This window comes from Suncus etruscus, chromosome 16, assembly GCF_024139225.1.
Source record: "Suncus etruscus isolate mSunEtr1 chromosome 16, mSunEtr1.pri.cur, whole genome shotgun sequence".
Classification (NCBI taxonomy): domain Eukaryota; kingdom Metazoa; phylum Chordata; class Mammalia; order Eulipotyphla; family Soricidae; genus Suncus; species Suncus etruscus.
Window position 1 is genome coordinate 5,680,305 of NC_064863.1, and position 19,250 is coordinate 5,699,554.

A 19,250-nucleotide genomic window follows, 5' to 3' on the forward strand; every position below is an offset into this window, starting at 1 on the left:
ATACATTAAATGAAAGTTCTGAATATTAGTGAACTGATAGGCACACTTTAGGCCATAATAACGTCAAGGAAAACTGATTAATGAAGGGAACTCCTACATTCTCTCATCAATGATCTAATCATAACCTCTAATCAATGAGTCTATTTATTTTTATTTTGGGGCCACATCCAGTCATACTCGGCGATTACTCCTGGTTCTGTGCTCGAAATTATTCCTGCCGAGTTTAGGGAACCATGTGGGGCACCAAACATCAAACCCAAATTGGCTACCCACTTTGCTACCTCTCTAGCCCCTCAACTAGTCATCTCTTGCTTCTCTTAATTAAAAAATGTCGTTTCAGGACTCAAAAGATAGTACAGTGGATAAGGTGCTTCCCTTGCACGCAGCTAATCTCAGCTCAGTCCCTGGCACCAAATATGGTTGCAGGTATCACCAGGAGTGATGCCTGAACAGAGTTGGATGTGCCCTCCCAAAACCAAAAATAAATAAAAGAAGTTAATTTTTACAAAGGATTCCTTCATCTATATTAAACTGAGCATCCACTCAACAAATCGTGTCTTCGTATGTAGCACATAGAAGTAAAACCCACTCGTCAGTAGACGAGTGCGGCAAACCTTGCTCTAAAACACAGTGAAGATAAGGTGCCTGCAGAGAACCATCCCAGTGAAGGAAGGAAGCAGGCAGTTGGAGCTGCAGGGGTGAAAGTCTCACAGGTTTGGGAGATCTCTGTGTGAGAAGGGCAGCCAAAGCCATAGTTTTATAGTGTCTCAGAAAGAATGAAAACAGTGAGTTCATGCATGCATTCAGGCCTTCATGCATTTATATTTTCAAATCTTGCAACATAGGGGTTAAACATCACAGAGAACAATCTCCATCATAAGTGTTCACTTTTCGGGCTCAAGACATGTCTTGTCTTTTCAAAGTCTTCTTTGCATTTAGTAGAGTTTCTAGAAATTCTTAATTAGGTTCACACTCTCCCCCCCTTGGACCCCAAACACATCTACTCAGCAAGCAGTACTGTGCACTACTTGCCTAGCAGTATGTAAGGAATATGAACTCTGGGGGGGAATTCCTGTGGCAGAGGCTCCTTTTGCTATTAAGAGTGCATGTCTTGGGCCAGGTTACCGAGGAACCTTTAGAAGAAGAAACGGAGGATGTTGCCAATCTGTGGAATTCCTTCAACGAGGAGGAGGAGGAGGAAGCCATGGTGTTCTTTGTCCTGCAGGAGAGCACTGGTTACATGGCTCCTACGCTGAGGGCCCTGGCTATCATCCACACGGTCATCTCCTTAGTCTGTGTGGTGGGCTATTACTGCCTGAAGGTGAGTCTCAGGTCCCCCTAAACGGAATCAGCCTCCTTGAGAAGGTTTCCTTGAAGGATTTGTGTTTCTTTGATGGTTTTGAATCAGCCAAACCTTTGTTCCTTAATACTTTTCTACTCTAAGATGTGTGGAGCAGTAGCTTGGGCCCCATCTGGGATACAACACATGTGCAGAGCTACCTGGGATAAAAGTAGAGGTGTACCTGACAGATACTCAACTAGGTTTGATACCTGGCACCACGTCATCTCCTAAGCATCACTGAATGTGGCTTTGCAGGTTCCCAAACACTGCAGGACCTAAATACCAATGCATCTTTGGGCCTTTGAACTGAACCACTATAATTGGTGGTATTAAGGAAGGACAGAACTATGCAAACTATGGAGTTAGCAAAACTGAAATTCTGAGACCCAAACTTAAAATGACGCCTGTTGTGATGGCAGGCTATGGAGGGGGAACATGTAGGGTTCACACTGGAAACTTTGGTGGAGAGAGATTGAAACTGGTGATGTGATTGGTGCTGTAAGATTATATGTCTAAAATGTAATGATGAATAACATAGTAAATCACAATGCTTTAAATTAAAAAATATATTTAATTTTAAAAAATGTGGGGAAAGGAGCCAGAGAAATAGCACAGTGGTAGGGTATTTGCCCTGCAAGCAACCGACCCAGGACTGACAGGGGTTCGAATCCCAGCTTCCCATATGATCCCCAGAGCCTGCCAGGAGCGATTTCTGAGCACAGAGCCAGGAGAACCCCTGAGCGCTCTTGGGTGTGACCCTAAAACAAAAAACAAAACAAAGTGGGGGAGAGTAAAAAAAACAAAAAATGAACTGAACCTCTGGTCCAGTTAGCCAAATATCATGGGTAGTTGCCCTACACTTCCTCAAAAAAGAAAAAAAAACTACTGTAGAACCTTCACATACTTTTAAATTTTCTAGATGTATTCATGCTGAAATTTTTGTTTGTTTGAGTGCCTTTTCGGGTTTATCACTGGCTCTGCACTAGAAATTACTTCTGGCAGACTCAGCAGACCATATGGGATGACAGGGATCTAATAAACCCAGGTAGGCCACTTGTAAGACAAGTGTCTACCCACTGTGCTATCACTCTGACCCTCATGCCAAAATTTTTATGATTGCTTCACCTTTCAAAAATTATTAGGCTTTATATAATGCAGGGATGAAGTTGCTTACCTTAGACACTGGTACCCCAATTTGATTCCTGCCACCACAGATGATGAACCTTAAGCATAGATCCAAGAGTTAGCCCTAAGCATCACCAGGCATGCCCCCTTCAAAAAAAAATGATTTTTAAAAAACTAGATTTTTGGCCCAGAGAGATAGCACAGCGGCGTTCGCCTTGCAAGCAGCCGATCCAGGACCAAAGGTGGTTGGTTCGAATCCCGGTGTCCCATATGGTCCCCCGTGCCTGCCAGGAACTATTTCTGAGCAGACAGCCAGGAGGAACCCCTGAGCAACACCAGGTGTGGCCCCCAAAACAACAACAAAACAAAAAAAAACCTAGATTTTAACTATGTGAAATAACAAAATATAAAGTATTCACTAGTGTAGTCAGCACTGAAACATAATAAATCAGGCCAAAACTTAGTGACAAACTCAGAATCATTTTTCCACTGATGCTTTGCACTAGCCATGCACATGTGCAGTTTCCCTCACTCCTCATAAAAAAGAGCTCCATGAACAGGCACCAAAGTTTAGAGGCTGGCAGACTGTTCAATACTGCACATTCATGCAGGCAGATTGGTGAGAGAATTGAATGGCTGAGAGATTGAACTCTGCTACAGTAGACATCTTAAGGTAAAAGATCTCTTTTCTTTCTTCCCTCAATTCAGCATAGTAAAAAAAATGTATTTAAACTACAATCTTTAAAGTTCACCATCCTAGAACTCAGCTTGTGGGATGAGATGAAGTTATAATGATGACCTGGGGAAAAAAATGTGAAACACTGTCTCGGGCTAAAATGTTCAAGTTTTATTGACAAGGAAATACAAACTCCACAAGATGGATGGGGAGGGGGATAGTTTCAAATCCCAGAGATCAGTGCTGCTCTAAAGCTTGATATTATTATTGTTATTCAAAGTCATTTCAAAATACAACAGATATTAGTCAGAGCAGTTTTATCTGGCTTCCTCCCACGTCCTCCATTAACTAATGGCAATCATCGATTCCTCACCGTGTACAATGCCTATTATTAGGCTTTGCCACCTCCCCATTGGGAGTCTTTCATTTGTTCAGTGTTGTGTTGTTAAAGAAAAAAATGGCAAGAGAGGACACTTTACAAATAATTGTATAAATTGTCTTTGTTTGTCTAAGAATTAATCCAGCTATTTGGGGTAGATAGATAACATGACTTTTGAGACCGTTTTTGGAAGAAACAAGTTGAAGATCGGAATCTCAAAAATATTGCCAGTGGCTTCCCACGTAAATTAAGAAGCCTTAATTAAACCATTAATTAAGCTTTTCTAGCTAGTCCTTCTTCTCCTTTCCTGGAATTTCACTAGTATCCTCTGCCCTCTCTGTCCCTTTTTTTAGAGTGCATGGGTAGTAATAGCTAGGAGAAGTGGATCATCTCGTGGACCTCCTTGGTAGTGGGTCTTTAAAGCCATGCCACCATTTTTAGACTAGAATCAGTTGCAAATGCCAGAAAACAGGCATGAGAACAGAGAATGGATAAGGGTACTCTTCACTGACAAGAGCTCTTCTCCAAAAGAAAATCTTAAGTCTCTATCTATGATCTAGCAAATCCTTCCATTTTATCAAACCATGTTTTATTAACCAAAACGTCTGAGCTATGAGTTGACTCTGACCCTAAACTCGGAAGTGAGGTAAAACCTTCTATGGTATTCTTTATGACTGGCCAGTCAACTCTAGAATAGTGTTTGTCTTTTTTTTGGGGGGGGGGTTAGTTTTGGTTTTTTGGGCCACACCCAGTGATGCTCAGGGGTTAATCCTGGCTATGCACTCAGAAATTGCTCCTAGTTTGGGGGACCATATGGGACGTTGGGGGATCAAACCACAGTCCGTCCTAGGTTAGCGCGTGCAAGGCAAATACCCTACCACTTGTGTCACCGCTTCAGCCCCTGTGTTTGTCATTTTTAAGGCTTGATTCATCTCTAGCTATGATATCTCACTCAACAAGAGACTCATCCAAATACAACCTTCTCTCTAAGTATCCAGAAGTCCATTTTGAATCAATACCAACTATTTCACCCAAACTTTGAATGATGATCCAAATCAGGTCAGCTTTTGATCAACGGAGTGAGAGGAGTTCTATTTTGTTAAATAGACTTAACACACAGCACCGTAAGACCTCCACTACAAAGAGACTGATGGCCTGAGTCTGGAAGGCTAATTTGGGAGAAGTGCTGTGGATGGGTGTTTATTCAGAAAACCTTCTCTGAATTAACTGTCTTCCCATTCATAGGTACCTTTAGTGGTGTTTAAAAGGGAAAAAGAGATTGCCAGGAAGCTGGAGTTTGATGGCCTGTATATCACTGAACAGCCATCTGAAGATGACATCAAGGGCCAATGGGACCGTCTGGTAATCAATACACCGTAAGTGCCTCCTCCATCCCCTAAAAGAAAAGTTTCTTCTACAGAGAGGCCACCATCTTTTCTATTGCCCTTAGATAGGTGCAATTTTCCTTGGGTTTCTGGGACTTGTTTTCTCTCCTGCCTTTGTTTTAAATAGAGGCCAAGACTCAGATTCATGCAGTGCCATGGGGCTGGGTATCAAACTTGGGATCCTGCACATGCAGGGCATATTTTTCTTTTTGAGCCATATTCTCAGCCCTTCCTTCCCTTTGCCTTTTCAAAAAAAGTGTCCTATACCTGAAGGACAGAGTTGTTTTTTTTTTTGGTTGTTGTTGTTGATGATGAGCTGGAAACTTTATTAGTGTTGTATAACTTAATTTCATATCAACTTTATGAGGTTAAGATCTTTTTTCCCTTTTTTTAATACTTTTTATTGTGACCAATGTGAATTACAAGTCTTTCATGGTAATATTTAAGGTACATAGTGACAATGAATCCAGGGTAGTCCTACCACCAGTGTTGTCCTCCCTCCAACCCTGTTCCCAGTATCCTCCTTTTTTTGACCCCCTCCCAGCTGCTAGTATAACTGGTCCCCTCTGGGTATAGCTTGTTGAAGATTGGGTTTTGATTCTGTTGTTGTTCACTTTGGGTTTGGTGTTTTGTTGCAAGTCAGCCCCTGAAGAGGTTGACTGATGAAGGTATGGAGGATGAGGTCTTTCCCCTCCAGCTCGGAGCACGCATCTACCACCCTGTTCAGCTGGCGGTTCTGAGGTGAAGTGGTGGGTAAACAGCTTGAAGACAGTCAGGCTTGTGGAAATATTAGCTTTATTCAGAGGACAAGACTGAAGCCAAAAGCCTCAGTATCAGTTCCAGCCAAAAAGCCCCTCGCCTTCCACAGACCCTTGTTTTTATTCCCCAGAATCAGGTACCATCCAATGGTGGGATCAGGTACCACCCAATGGTGGGAGCAGAATCAGGTACCACCGTAGGGTGGGAGCAGAATGCTAGGTCACACCCTAGGTAGGGCAAATCACCAATCAGGGTAGGGTCAGTAACATAATAATCCCATTAAAATGTTTACATACACAACAGTGCTTAAGTCTGATCATTTTTTATTTCTACTCAATGTTCATATGACTGTTTCTGGTACCATCCATTTTCCCCCTCAATTTATGAGGCAGAACAAGCCCCAACATTCCTTCAAAAAAACTATTAAGATGTTTCTAATCCATTTACATTAAACCACAGATTTGTTCTGTATACTTTAATTTTGGAATACATTTCCTATAGCTACTCAAAAATAATATGTGGCATTATGGCATGAGGTTATGCAGCTTAAAAATTCCCAGTAAAGGGACAGGAGCAATAGTACAATGGGTAAAGCACTTGCCTTTCATACATGGGGCCAGGGTGCAATCACTGATTCCCCATATGTTCCCAGGAGCCCACCAGGAGTGATCTCTGAGCACAGAGCCAGGAGTAAGCCCTGAGCACCACCAGGTGTAGCCCAAAACAAACAAACAAAAAAAGTCCTATTAAAAAGGCAGTCTATTAAAAAAAAAAAAAAGGCAGTCTATTTCTAGAAATTCACTCTAAGATTAAACATACTAAACTATCACAAGAATATTCACTAAATACTACTTCTGGGAATATACTCTAAGGGCCCAAAAACACAATGCAGAAAAAGTGTCTTCATGTTCTTGTTTATTGCAGCACGACTCAAAATAGCCAGAATCTGGAAATGATCCAAGTGCTTAAGAACAAATAAGTGGATAAAGAAACTATGGTACTTCTACATAAGGAAATATTATGTAAACATTAGGAAAAAATGAAATATGTTATGTTATACATGGGTAGACATGGAGATCATTATGCTGAATGAAGAGAGTCAGAGTCATTAGAGGGATATTAAAAAAGAAACGCAGTATGGTAATAATACCCAAAGACAAGAGGACCAAGAGGACTGATCCATCAGAGGAAGCTTGCCACAAAGAGTAGGGAATGCAGTTAGGACAGAGGAGGGAGCAGTATGACAGTGATAGTTGGAAATGATCACTCTGGACAAGAACTGGGTGCTGAAAGGAAAAGTGGTATGCATCATAACCCGTTAGTAACAGGATTGTAAACAAAAGTGCCTAAAAGGGAACAAAACGAGAAGAGAGAGAAAATGAGAGAGAAGCAAAATGTCTGTTATAGAGAGAGTGGCAAAATGAGCTCTGGTAAAGGTATGGATTCTGGAACATTGTATGACTGAAACCTAACCATTAATAACTTTGTAAATATGTAACTCCTGTGGTTCAATGAAAATGTATTAAATATTTGCTGAAACTCAAGTGCAGCATCTTAAATTTCCATAATTAAAAATGCATACATGGATTTTTTAAATTTTTACAATGGCATATATCACATGTATTTCTTTTTAGCCTGTTTTCTTTTATTAAAAAATAAGCATATATCATGGAAGATAGCCTTTTCATTCTTGTGTTAAATATAAATGCATAAAAAATACATAAACTGTTTATGTAGCTTTTAAATTTTCATTTAAAAAATGAACCAAGGGGCCGGAGAGATAGCATGGCGGTAAGGCATTTGCCTTTCATGCAGAAGGTCATCAGTTCGAATCCCGGCATCCCATATGGTCCCCCGTGCCTGCCAGGAGCAATTTCTGAGCATGAAACCAGGAGTAACCCCTGAGCACTGCCGGGTGTGACCCAAAAACCACAAAAAACTAAAACAAAAACAAAAACGAACCAAAAGTTGAAGAAATAGATTAGTAGTGAAAGCTTCAAAGTCCTTGATATTATTCTCCCTGATCCATCCTTTCAAACCACCTGCTAGATATTCTTCAGACCTTGGTGATATTCTATGAATAATTTACCCCTCTAATAAGTATATTTAGACAGTTTTATTTTTGGCTGTTTTTGAGCATTATATAAATGTACAATTTGTGTTGCTACTTAAATCATTTGCTCAGCAGTCTATGTGAGAACTCGTTTGCTGATATGGATAGCCATTGTTTTGTTGTTTTCAGAACTGGTATTATATCAGTATATTATAGATTCATTGTTCCAGTACTGGTCATGTCAACACCAATGGCTATTACAAATGCTATGAGTATTTCTTAGACCTGTTGTGAAAATGAAGGAATTTTCTCTAGAGATTCAGGAGAGGAATTTTTTAACTAGTAGGAGTAAACAAACATGAAATTGTGTGTTCCAATCAGTCCTATATCAGAGTTCATCTCTTCCTGTTTGTCAGAACCTGTTAGTGCCAGATTATTTTGTCAATCCAGTAGGTGTGAAAGAGCAATTCTCTAGTTTTGCCCTGATTACTAAAGATATGCAATACATTCTATTATTTTCCTTAATCATCTATTTGCTGTTTATTAATCTATTCTACATTGTAAGGCACATTACCAAGAAAAAATGCTTTTCCACCCTCAAAGACTTATTAACTAGTCAGGGATCAATATGCAGACACCCAGGGATGCTCATCTGGGAAATAATCTAGCTCAGTATCTTCAGTTAGTGGCTCTTCAGATTCATGTGTAAACTTTTCTATTTAGTGCAATGTTACTAAGGTTGTTTTGTATGTTACTGACTATATACATATGTAAATATACATATAAATGATTCAAAATAAAAGAGGTATCCAGTGGACAAAGGAAACCTGCCTTGATTTTTACTTGTTATTTTAGATTCTAAATGAAGGGAAGAAAACAAATAGCAGAAGAAAATAAAAACAAGTAGCAGAAAAACCTACAAAAGAAAAAGTCAAATTAATTCTTTGCATTCCTCAGAGACAGACAATAACAGTGTACTCTATAAACCTAGCATTTGCTTTAGCTTTTGGTGGCATTTGGATGTTTAAGACAAACAAACCGCTTTACTGTCAAGAACACATTTTTCTAAGATTACTGCCATATTCAGAGAGATTGGCACTACTCTTAAGAATAGTCTATGGATCGCTTCTCGGCCTTTTGGCTAAGATCAAGTGTAGTATCTGTTCTTATCAGTTTAATATCTGATGCGTCCTCCATCCGAGGACAATATATTAAATGGATTTTTGGAGCTGGGAGTCGGAAGAGGAGCTTGCTCCGTCCGCTCCGCGCATCGACCCGGTATTGCAGTACCTCCGGGAACGGTGCACCCCCTCTAAGGGGGGTTAAAAAAAAGAATAGTCTATGGGGGCCGGTGAGGTGGCGCTAGAGGTAAGGTGTCTGCCTTGCAAGCGCTAGCCAAGGAAGAACCGTGGTTCGATCCCCCGGCGTCCCACATGGTCCCCCCAAGCCAGGGGCAATTTCTGAGCGCTTAGCCAGGAGTAACTCCTGAGCATCAAACGGGTGTGCCCCCACCCCCCAAAAAAAAGAATAGTCTGTGAGCAGATTGCCACTGAATGCCATTGCAAGTGGCTTTTGGCTGACCAATAGCTGCGATTTCTGCCTGATCATTTGGCTGCAGTTTTGGGACCAATCTTGCCCAGAAGCATCTGTGGAAGCTACATGATTGGAGGTGAACTAGAACTGCCCAAGAAGGGTGGAGTTAAAAACCAGGCTGATCCGCTTTGCTCTATGGCTGCACACATCTTCTACTCAATGAACCCTAGCACAACACGCAGAAAACATCACACTACAGGGGCCCGAGCAATAGCACAGTGATAGGGGGTTGCCTTGCATTCGGCTGACCCAGGACGGACCTAGATTTGATCCCCGGCATTCTATATGGCCCCCAAGCTGGAACAGTTTCTTAGTGCATAGCCAGGTGTAACACCTGAGCATCATTGGGTGTGGCCCAAAAACAAAAACAAAAAACAACAGAAAACATCACACACAGGTGTGACAATGGGGAAACAATACAGGTCAATACCATGCATAGAGAATGAAGATGGTAGTTCTGATGACTGAAAAGTGCCAACCATCGAGTTAGTCTCTCAGATAAGGAGCTTAGAGAATATGGAAGATGTTCACAGAACTCAAAGAAAGCATAGATCAAGCAGAACAGACCACAAAGATAGAAATAAGAAAACTCCAATCTGAAACAACAGGGCTGAAAAACTTGGTAGATGAAATCAAAACCTCAATGGAAAGCCTCTCCAGCAGGGTAACAGCAGCCAATCACAGAATCAGTGAGCTGGAAGATCAAATGCAGAACAACTCCATACAACAGAAGAGATTGGAAAAGAGCCTTAAAGCAAATGATTAGACAATGGAAAAAATACTCAAAGAATGTGAACAGATGAAAATAGAAATCTGAAAGGTCAATAAAAGCAAAATTTGGTTCTTTGAAAAAGTAACAAAAGATGGATATACCACTAGCAAAATTCAAAAAGGAAGGAAGAGATACATAATAAACTGGACTAGAAATGAAAAGGGAGAGATTGCTACAGATAATACAGAGATCCAAAGGGTAATCAAAGACTACTTTGAGAAACTCTATGCCACTTGGATGAAATAGATAAATTTTGGGGATCTTATCATCTTCCATGGTTGAAACAGGATGATATAGCATATCTAAACAGACCCATCACTATTGAGGAAATTAAAATGGTAATCAAAAGTCTTCCTATAAACAAAAGCCCAGGCCCAGATGGATTCACTAATGAACTCCTTCAAACCTTTCCAGAGAAACTACTACCAATCCTTTTCAGGCTCTTTAAGGAATATCACTCTCAAATAGATTTTTTAATATAATTTTTATTTTAATCACAGTGGCTTACATATCATTGACAATAATATTTTAGGTACATATTAACATAAAATCAGGGGAATTCCCATCATCGAATTGTCCTACCTCCATAATCCTCCTCCCTCACCCCCAGGCTGCCAGAATAAGTGGTCCCCTCTGTGCCTAGCTAACTACTTAGTGGTCCTACACCTGTTTGGTCTTGGTACTTCCCTTATTTCCCACTCTACTTGGGAGGCAGGACTAGATAGTTCAAATTATGTGGTTTTGTTTGAAGAAGAGAAAAGTAATAAACTGGGGGAAAAATCAAATATACCGAAAATGGGCGGAGTCCTTCTGGAAGCTCTCATCCTAGTTTTGAGAGACGAATGGGAAAAAGGAGGTGGAACGGGGCCGGGCGGTGGCGCTAAAGGTAAGGTGCCTGCCTTGCCTTCGCTAGCCTTGGACGGAACGCGGTTCGATCCCCCGGTGTCCCATATGGTCCCCCAAGCCAGGAGCAACTTCTGAGCGCATAGCCAGGAGTAACCCCTGAGTGTTACCGGGTGTGGCCCAAAAACCAAAAAAAAAAAAAAAAAAAAAAAAAAAAAAAGGAGGTGGAACACCACAACAGTACAAAAAGAAGTGTCAAATAAAACATCCAGTGAACACTCCAACAATAAAGATAAGCACCACATAAAGGCCATGGTCTTGAGATATAAAACATGGCAGAGCACATAAAGGAAGAAGAAAAAAATAAATATGAACGGAGACAACAACTTCAATAACCACACCAAAACAAATAAATCGACAAAAACTAGATAAATAAATAAAAAAAAATTGTGCTTTTTGCCTTTTTTTTTCTTTTTTCTTCCCTCCTGCACAGGCATAGTAAATATTGGGGTCATTCGAAAAGGAATTTTCTTGGCCTAAGAGAAACATGGTTTCTCCACCCTTGAAGAATATTGTCAGGGGATTAACTATAGACTCCTTTCAGATTTATTTACTCTCCCCTTGGTGCTTTTGTGGTATATGGAAGACTTCTGCTCCGTCCTGGGTGATAAAATCAGACCTCTGTATCTAGAGATCTCGGTGTCTGCATAGGTCAGGGAGTGGAACTTATGAAGTCTTTCTTTGTGGTTCTAGAAGTTCTGTTCCCTCCGTGTCATTTTAATCCATTTTCTGTGGTTGGTGGCCTTGGTCTTTGTGCTGATCCTAGGATGGGGCCTGGGATAGCATCTTTTGTTGTTTCCAGAAAACTCATTCCATTGCAATTGTCTCAGACAGACCTCTGGAACTAGAGATCATGGTTGTTGTGCAGGCCGTAGTTCAAACCCTAGACTAGGGCTTTTTTTATTGGTCCCAGGATACATACAGTCCGGTAATGGTTCTATCAGCCAGTCATCTGTAAATCGCGATCTTGGCATCAAATAGATTTTTATGAAGCTAACATCACCCTGATACCAAAACCAGACAGAGATGCTGGCAAAAAAGAAAATTACAGACCAATATCCTAGATGAACACAGATACAAAGATCCTCAACAAAATCCTGGCAAATAGGATCCAATGCCTCATCAAGGTCACACACCACAACCAAGTAGGTTTCATTCCAGAAATTCAAGGATAGTTTAACATATGTAAATTAATCAACCTAATACACCATATCAATAAAAGGAAAAATATAAATCATATACCAATAGATCAATATCAATAGATGCAGAGAAAGTATTCAATAAGGTCCAACACCTATTCATGATAAAAACTCTCAAGATGGAAATGGAAGGAACTTTTCTCAATTAATCAAGGCCATCTACCACAAGCCAATGACAAATATTATTCTCAATGGGGATAAACTAAAAGCCTTTCCTCTAAGATCTGGTATAAGACAAGGCTTCCCCCTCTCACCACTCCTATTCAACATAGTGCTGGAAGTTCTTGCCATAGCAATTAGGCAAGAAAAAGTTATCAAATGCATTCAGATAGGAAAGGAAGAAGTCAATTTCTCACTGTTTGCAGATGACCTGCTACTATATTAAGAAAACCCTAAGAGACATTACCAAACAACTTCTAGAAACAATAGATTCATAAAACAAAGTGGTAGGCTACAACATTAACATGCAAAAGTCAATGGCATTCTTATATACAAATAATGATAGAGAAGAAATTGACATTAAAAAAAACAATCCCATTAACATTACTGCTACACAATTGGGGCCAGCGAGGTGGCGCTAAAGGTAAGGTGTCTGCCTTGCAAGCGCTAGCCAAGGAAGGACCGTGGTTCAATCCCCCGGCATCCCATATTGTCCCCCCAAGCCAGGGGCAATTTCTGAGCACTTAGCCAGGAGTAACCCCTGAGCATCAAACGGGTTTGGCCCGAAAAACCAAAAAAAAAAAAAAATTAGTGCTACACAAACTCAAATACCTTGAAGTCAAATTAACTAAAGAGGTGAAGGACCTTCTATAAAGAAACCTACAAAACACTGTTTCAAGAATTAAAAGAGGAAACAAGAAAATGAAACCACACACACCCTTTTTATGGATTGGGAGGGATTAATATAATTAAAATGGCAATACTCCCAAAGCACCGTACACATTTAATGCAATTCCCCTAAGGATACACATGACATTCTCAAAGCAGATCAAACTCTCCTGAAATTCACTTGGAACAATAAACACCCACAAATAGCTAAAGCAACCCCGAGGAAAAAGAAGATTGGAGGCATCACTTTCCCTGACTTTAAATTGTACTACAAAGTGATAGTCACTAAAACAGTATAGTATTGGAATAAAGACAAACCCTCAGATCAGTGAAATAGATGAATATTCAGAGAATGTTCCCACACTTACAGTCATTAATCTTCGATAATGAGGCAAGAAATGCAAAATGAAGTAAGGTAAGCCTCTTCAACAAGTGGTGCTGGGAGAACTGGTCAGCCACATGCAAAAAAGCAAACTCAGACCTCCATCTATCACCATGCACAAAGGTCAAACCAAATGGATTAAAGACCTTGATATCAGACCTGGAACCATGAGGTATATAGAACAATACGTAGGTAAAACACTCTATGACATTGAGACTAAAGGCATCTTCAAGGAGGAAAAAGCACTCTCCAAAAAAGTGGAAGCAAAGATAAACAAATGGAACTATATTAAGCTGAGAAGCTTCTGCACCTCAATGGAAATAGTGACTAGAATACAAAAGCCACCCACAGAATGGGAAAAACTATTCACCCAATAATCACCAGATAAGGGGCTAATATAGAAGATATACAAGGTACTGACAGAATTTAACGTGAAAAAAATCTCATTTTCTTAATTTAACTATGTGATTATTTTTCTTTGAAAAATATTTACTGAATTTGCTTTTATAGCAGAAAATATAACCATATCTTGTTAAACTAATAAATGCAATGAAATTGTAAAAAAAAAATGGGGAGAAGAAACGAACAGACAATTCCTTAAAGAAGAAATACAAAGGACCAAAAGACACATGAAAAAATGCTCGACATCACTAATCATCAGGGAGACGCAAATCAAAACAACAATGAGGTACCATCTCACACCACAGAGACTGGCATACATCACAAAGAACAAGAACAATAAGTGGTGGAGAGAATGTGGAGAGAAAGGAACTCTCATTCACTGCTGGTGGGAATGCTGTCTAGTTAATCCTTTATGGAAAATAACATGGAGAATCTCAAAAGACTGGAAATTGAGCTCCTATATGATCTAGCTATACCACTCCTAGGAATATACCCTAGGAACACAAAAACACAACATAAAAATGCCATCTGCACACCTATATTCATTGCAGTGCAATTTACAATAGCCAGAATCTGGAAGCATCCAAGATGCCCAACAACAAATGAATGGCTAAAGAAACTGTAGTACATATACACAATGGAATACTATGCAGCCGTCAGGATAAATAAAGTTATGAAATTTTTCTATGCATGGATGCACATGCAAACTATTATGCTGAGAGAAAAAAGTCAGAAGGAGAAAGGAAGACATAGAATAGTCTCACTCATCTATGGGTTTTAAGAAAAATAAAAGACATTATTGTATACTCTGGTTTCTCTCCAGATCGCATAAATCTTTCGCCTTTTACTAAAGATTTCCGTGGAGAGGAACAATTCTGAGTCGTAACCAATTTTTTGAGGTCTTGCTTCGGTAAGGCTGAAAAAAAAAAAGACATTATTGTACTAATACACAGAGACAGAGAGATGAGGGTCAAAATGACTGATCTATGATATGAAGCTTTCCACAAAGAGTGGTGAGTTCAGTTAAAGAAATAACTATACTGACAACTATCATGTCAATAGTAGTAAGAGAAATAGAATGCCTGTCTTGAATACAGGCAGGGGTTGAGGGAACTGGGGGTCATTGGTGGTGGGAATGTTGTACTGGTGAAGGGGATTGTTCTTATTTATAACTAAAACTACAAACATGTTTTTAATCTTGTTTAAATATATTACTTAAAATATTTTTCTATGAAAAATCTTTGAATAGGAAGCACCCACATCTTCATCAACTTACATGAGACTGTTATGTTCCAGAACTAACCAGAATGATTCGAGTAATAAAAAATGGGAATAAGAACTGATAAACTAAGGACTGCAATCTCACCTCACAAGGAACAATATTCTCCCTAACACACCCCCTCCCCTGGGCTTAATCATTCTGAAGAACAGCAAAATAAGTTCAATGGGTTTTGTACTTAGATGAAAATGGCCATCAATTCTTTCTTGATTTTAACAATTAGAAATGATTTACATTTGAGCTGGTCCAAACTACCAAGTTGAAATTCCTGCTGTGAGTTTAGGGATGGCACAAGGACCTACCGCCAGACGGCACAGGTAACTAACTACGGTACCTTCTATTTCCCTGAAGAAAACTGGTCCCACAAAAGTTAAAAGGGTATAGAATATAGAATACTACAGGTCTTTTTTTAAAAGCAACACAAATAAAAGGGGATTCCTAGACTGGAAATTTCATAGCCAATATCTTATCTATACTATTGTATTGCCCAGGCCCTACTTATTATTGACAACTCAGTTTGACTTCATTCATCTGGTTGGAATGCATGTGCTTCCTACAGATTTGTTTCCTAGACACTCTAGAGACCAAAAAAAGGCTCAAGAAACATCTGCTTATTGAGTTTGCTGCCATAGTTCCTGGCTCTTAGCCTAACTTTGACACAGAACATGCACTGTAGCTATTCAAGTGTTTCAGAAGTCAGAGAAAAATTATGAAATTGTAGATCAGACCTGGGGTGACTCTGAACTTCAATCATGCCTCGAATTCTTCTGTGAGCAAGACGGAAGTCAGAGAGATCATAAATCTAGACACTCATTTCGTGATGTGGTTGCCTTGATGTTAAACTCCTTTCTTCTTTCTTTTTTCAGGTCTTTTCCGAATAACTACTGGGACAAGTTTGTAAAGAGAAAGGTATACCTTGTCTGTGGGAATGTGCTCTAGGACCACTAAAATACCTCTGTTCTGTTGTTATACCCAGTGATATGTGGGGGACCATACGCTGTGCTGGGATCCAACTGAGGTTGATCATAGGCAAAACGAGTGCCTTACTCCAATGAGAAATGCACTTTTTAAAAGCTATGTACAAATAATAGCTGGATAAGTTTTATGTTGCTTTAACTGTAGTTTCAAGAAAAAGTCACAGGAGAGATTTATATGAGGAGTTTATTTGGTTTATTTCCTACAATCTATCTCCCTTAGTTAATTCAGAATCATTTGCTGCATACTCAGTTTTTCCTCTCCCCTCAAAAATACCAGCTTGAAAAAGCAGCTTTCATTTGTGCTATCCCTTCTGTTGTCTGAAGAGTTGTTTTTTCCTCCTCCCTTTCCTCTTGCATCTTGAATTGTCTTTATTAACTCCGAAAGAGCCCACCTTGTGACCCAAGTTCACCCCCTGACCCCCCATCCTCTCTGGCTTTTGGCTTTCATTGCTTTAGGTGATCAACAAGTATGGAGACCTCTATGGAGCAGACCGCATTGCTGAACTCCTGGGTTTGGACAAAAATGCCCTTGACTTTAGCCCAGTGGAAGAAACTAAAGCTGAAGCGGCCTCTCTCATGTCGTGGTACAGAGTTTGGAAGTTCAAACCCAAAGTCTTCACTAAGTTGTGGTTTTCCCAGATCTGTTCTAGAGCACCCCAGGGCAAGGCAGTTGAGCCTTTGTTCTTGAAGACTTAGGAATTTCTCCCAGGTTGGAAGACACTGACTGAGAGAACACTGTGTGAAAGGGAATAATTAAAATAGAAAGTGGTGTGATCAACTTATTCTCAGTCTCCTGGGGAGCATAAATGACTTGAGAGCTCAGAACCATATTTAGATTTTAAAACTTGAAAGAAACATTTTTATTTTTTCTCCTTCTTAAACACTTAATGCTGAAACTTATAAATTTTAATCATTTGTTCCCCTTTAGGCTGAGTTCTATCGACATGAAGTATTATATCTGGAAGCTGGGAGTCGTTTTTACAGATAATGTACGTATGACTCTGGAAAGGCAAGGTTGCAAGGTTCGGTGCTGTGGGTAAAAAGCTGTCAATAGACCTTAGATTGCATTGCTCAATATAAGCAATATAATTCTGCTTATATTGAGCAGGATACCCAGAAGAATTCAGGAACTACTCCTTTAGAGTGTCTGAAAGGGGCTGAGGGACAACCCTCTTGTACACTAGTATAAGGCACATGCAGATCACAGTAACCCAGCTTAACTCTGTACCTTAAGGAGCACAGCCTAAGATGCAAATGCTAGAAAACTACAAAAGTCCTTCTTCCCCACAGTCCTTTCTCTACCTTGCCTGGTACACCACCATGTCAATCCTGGGCCACTACAACAACTTTTTCTTTGCTGCTCACCTACTGGACATTGCGATGGGCTTCAAGACTCTGAGAACTATCCTATCATCTGTAACTCACAACGGCAAACAGGTATGGAGTTTCTACCGATAGAGGAAAGGAGAAAACAGTACACACATGTGATGGGAACATAGGTCATGATGGTAATAGACCTCTCTGGATCAAACCCTGTAACTCAAAGGCATTACGTTTGCAAAGCTGCATCTATTACTTAAGCAGGGCAAGACCTCAAGACTGAAATCTTACCAGTGAAGAGGGAGAGGAATAGAAACGAGGGACATGTCACCTTTAATATCACATATCACTTTCTTCCTTTAATGTGTGGTAAAAAAGAATGGAGAAAAGCTAGCAATCAGAGTTTTCTGCCACATGGAATAAGCTAACGTTTGATGATGAAATCATGATAGATGTGTGCTTAGAGAAAGGGCATTCTATATCCGTGTGTGTGCATCTGGGGAAGTTATATAGTATAAGGCAGTTTCCCAAAGTGTGATCCAAGAATGTCTGTTCCACAATATATTCTTTCACAATTATTTCCTTCACTTTTACTCAAATAACTAAATTTTAAATGTTAGGTCATAAGTTAGATCATCACAAATGTTAGATCATCATTTGTGTAAGATCATTAGGCCAGATTAAAACAGGTGCTTCTTGTGTGGACTTTCTAACTGAACTCTGGTAAAATTGTAAAAAAATAAATAAATAAAATGCAGAGGTCATGTCTGAGGTGGATGTTTTGCTCCCTTGTAAGAGAACTGAGGCTCAGAAGCTCCATGTCTTGTCCAAGATCACACAGATCCTACAAGGCAGCGCTTGGATTCAAGCCATTTTCCCCCTCTTTTTCTAAGCCCTCTGTTGTCAGTGAGCTTTGGTAAGTTTCTACTGTTTTCAGAAGTGGGAGCTCTGACTATGTCTCTTCTGGTACTAGGTTAGAATCCAGGCCTGTGTCCTGTTGTGTAGCAACTGAGGGCAGATCAGATCTTGTTTCTCTTCAGCACTTATTCCTATTCCTGTAAACTCCCCAGTACGCTACCTTTTAGGCCAGAAATACACAGGTTTTATGATCCCTGCAAAGAACCTGAGCAGACTTTTGTTTTGAGGCCGCACCTAGCAGTGCTCAGGGGTTACTCCTGGCTCTGCACTCAGGAATTTCTACTGGCAAGCATACGAAGTGCCAGGAACCAAACCCCAGGCAGCTGTGTGCAAAGCAATTGCCCTACCAACTATAAGATCTCTCCAGCCTGCTGAGCAAATTTCTTGGTTATGAAAAATAGCACTTTTTAACCATCACAATTTTTTGTATTAACTTTGAAACTAACAATCAACCAATGTGTGATGTTTAATGAAACAGTGCAGTGCAGGCATGACCACCAGTCCAAAAAACCTTTAGTTTCTTTAGAAGTTGCATTGTAATTACATGGGTCACTACTGTCTCTGTTAAAAAAAAAAAAAAAAGTAACACTTCTTCTAGCACCTTTATTCAAGTAAATCCCTCGATGCAAAATCCAGGGATTTTGGAACTGCTTTAACACAGTACTACAAACTGGTGGTTTAAACCACAGAAATTCATTTTCTCAAAAGTCCAAAGTCAAGGTGTGGAGAAGTCTTGTTGTTCCTGAGGACTATCCCTAACTCCCAGCTAGCCTTTCTCACCTGTCCCTGTCCTCTGAGGACACACTCCAATAGGTTCATTCTAATTACATCTTTAAAGGAAATATATCTGGAGGTTGGAATAATAGTACAGTATGGCTGATGCAATCCTATATGGTCCCTCGAGCCTACCCCGAGTACCATCTGGTATGGTCTAAAAGCAAATAAACCAACAATCCTA

At 40.0% G+C, this 19,250-nt stretch overlaps 1 protein-coding gene and 2 non-coding genes across 3 annotated transcripts in view; all 3 read left to right on the forward strand.

Annotated features, from left to right (window-relative positions):
- Nucleotides 1–19,250, forward strand: part of RYR3 (ryanodine receptor 3) — a 473,873-nt gene that overhangs the window by 445,058 nt on the left and 9,565 nt on the right. The window contains exons 91-97 of the mRNA XM_049790221.1: nucleotides 632–713; nucleotides 1,082–1,321; nucleotides 4,768–4,898; nucleotides 15,944–15,986; nucleotides 16,511–16,638; nucleotides 16,983–17,043; nucleotides 17,345–17,491. Coding sequence (XP_049646178.1) covers nucleotides 632–713; nucleotides 1,082–1,321; nucleotides 4,768–4,898; nucleotides 15,944–15,986; nucleotides 16,511–16,638; nucleotides 16,983–17,043; nucleotides 17,345–17,491 — 832 coding nt within the window. The remainder of the gene's footprint in view (nucleotides 1–631; nucleotides 714–1,081; nucleotides 1,322–4,767; nucleotides 4,899–15,943; nucleotides 15,987–16,510; nucleotides 16,639–16,982; nucleotides 17,044–17,344; nucleotides 17,492–19,250) is intronic.
- On the forward strand, nucleotides 8,841–9,031 carry LOC126032830 (U2 spliceosomal RNA). The gene has a single exon (XR_007504007.1). It is a non-coding gene; the product is annotated as a U2 spliceosomal RNA (small nuclear RNA).
- On the forward strand, nucleotides 14,602–14,716 carry LOC126032872 (U5 spliceosomal RNA). The gene has a single exon (XR_007504033.1). It is a non-coding gene; the product is annotated as a U5 spliceosomal RNA (small nuclear RNA).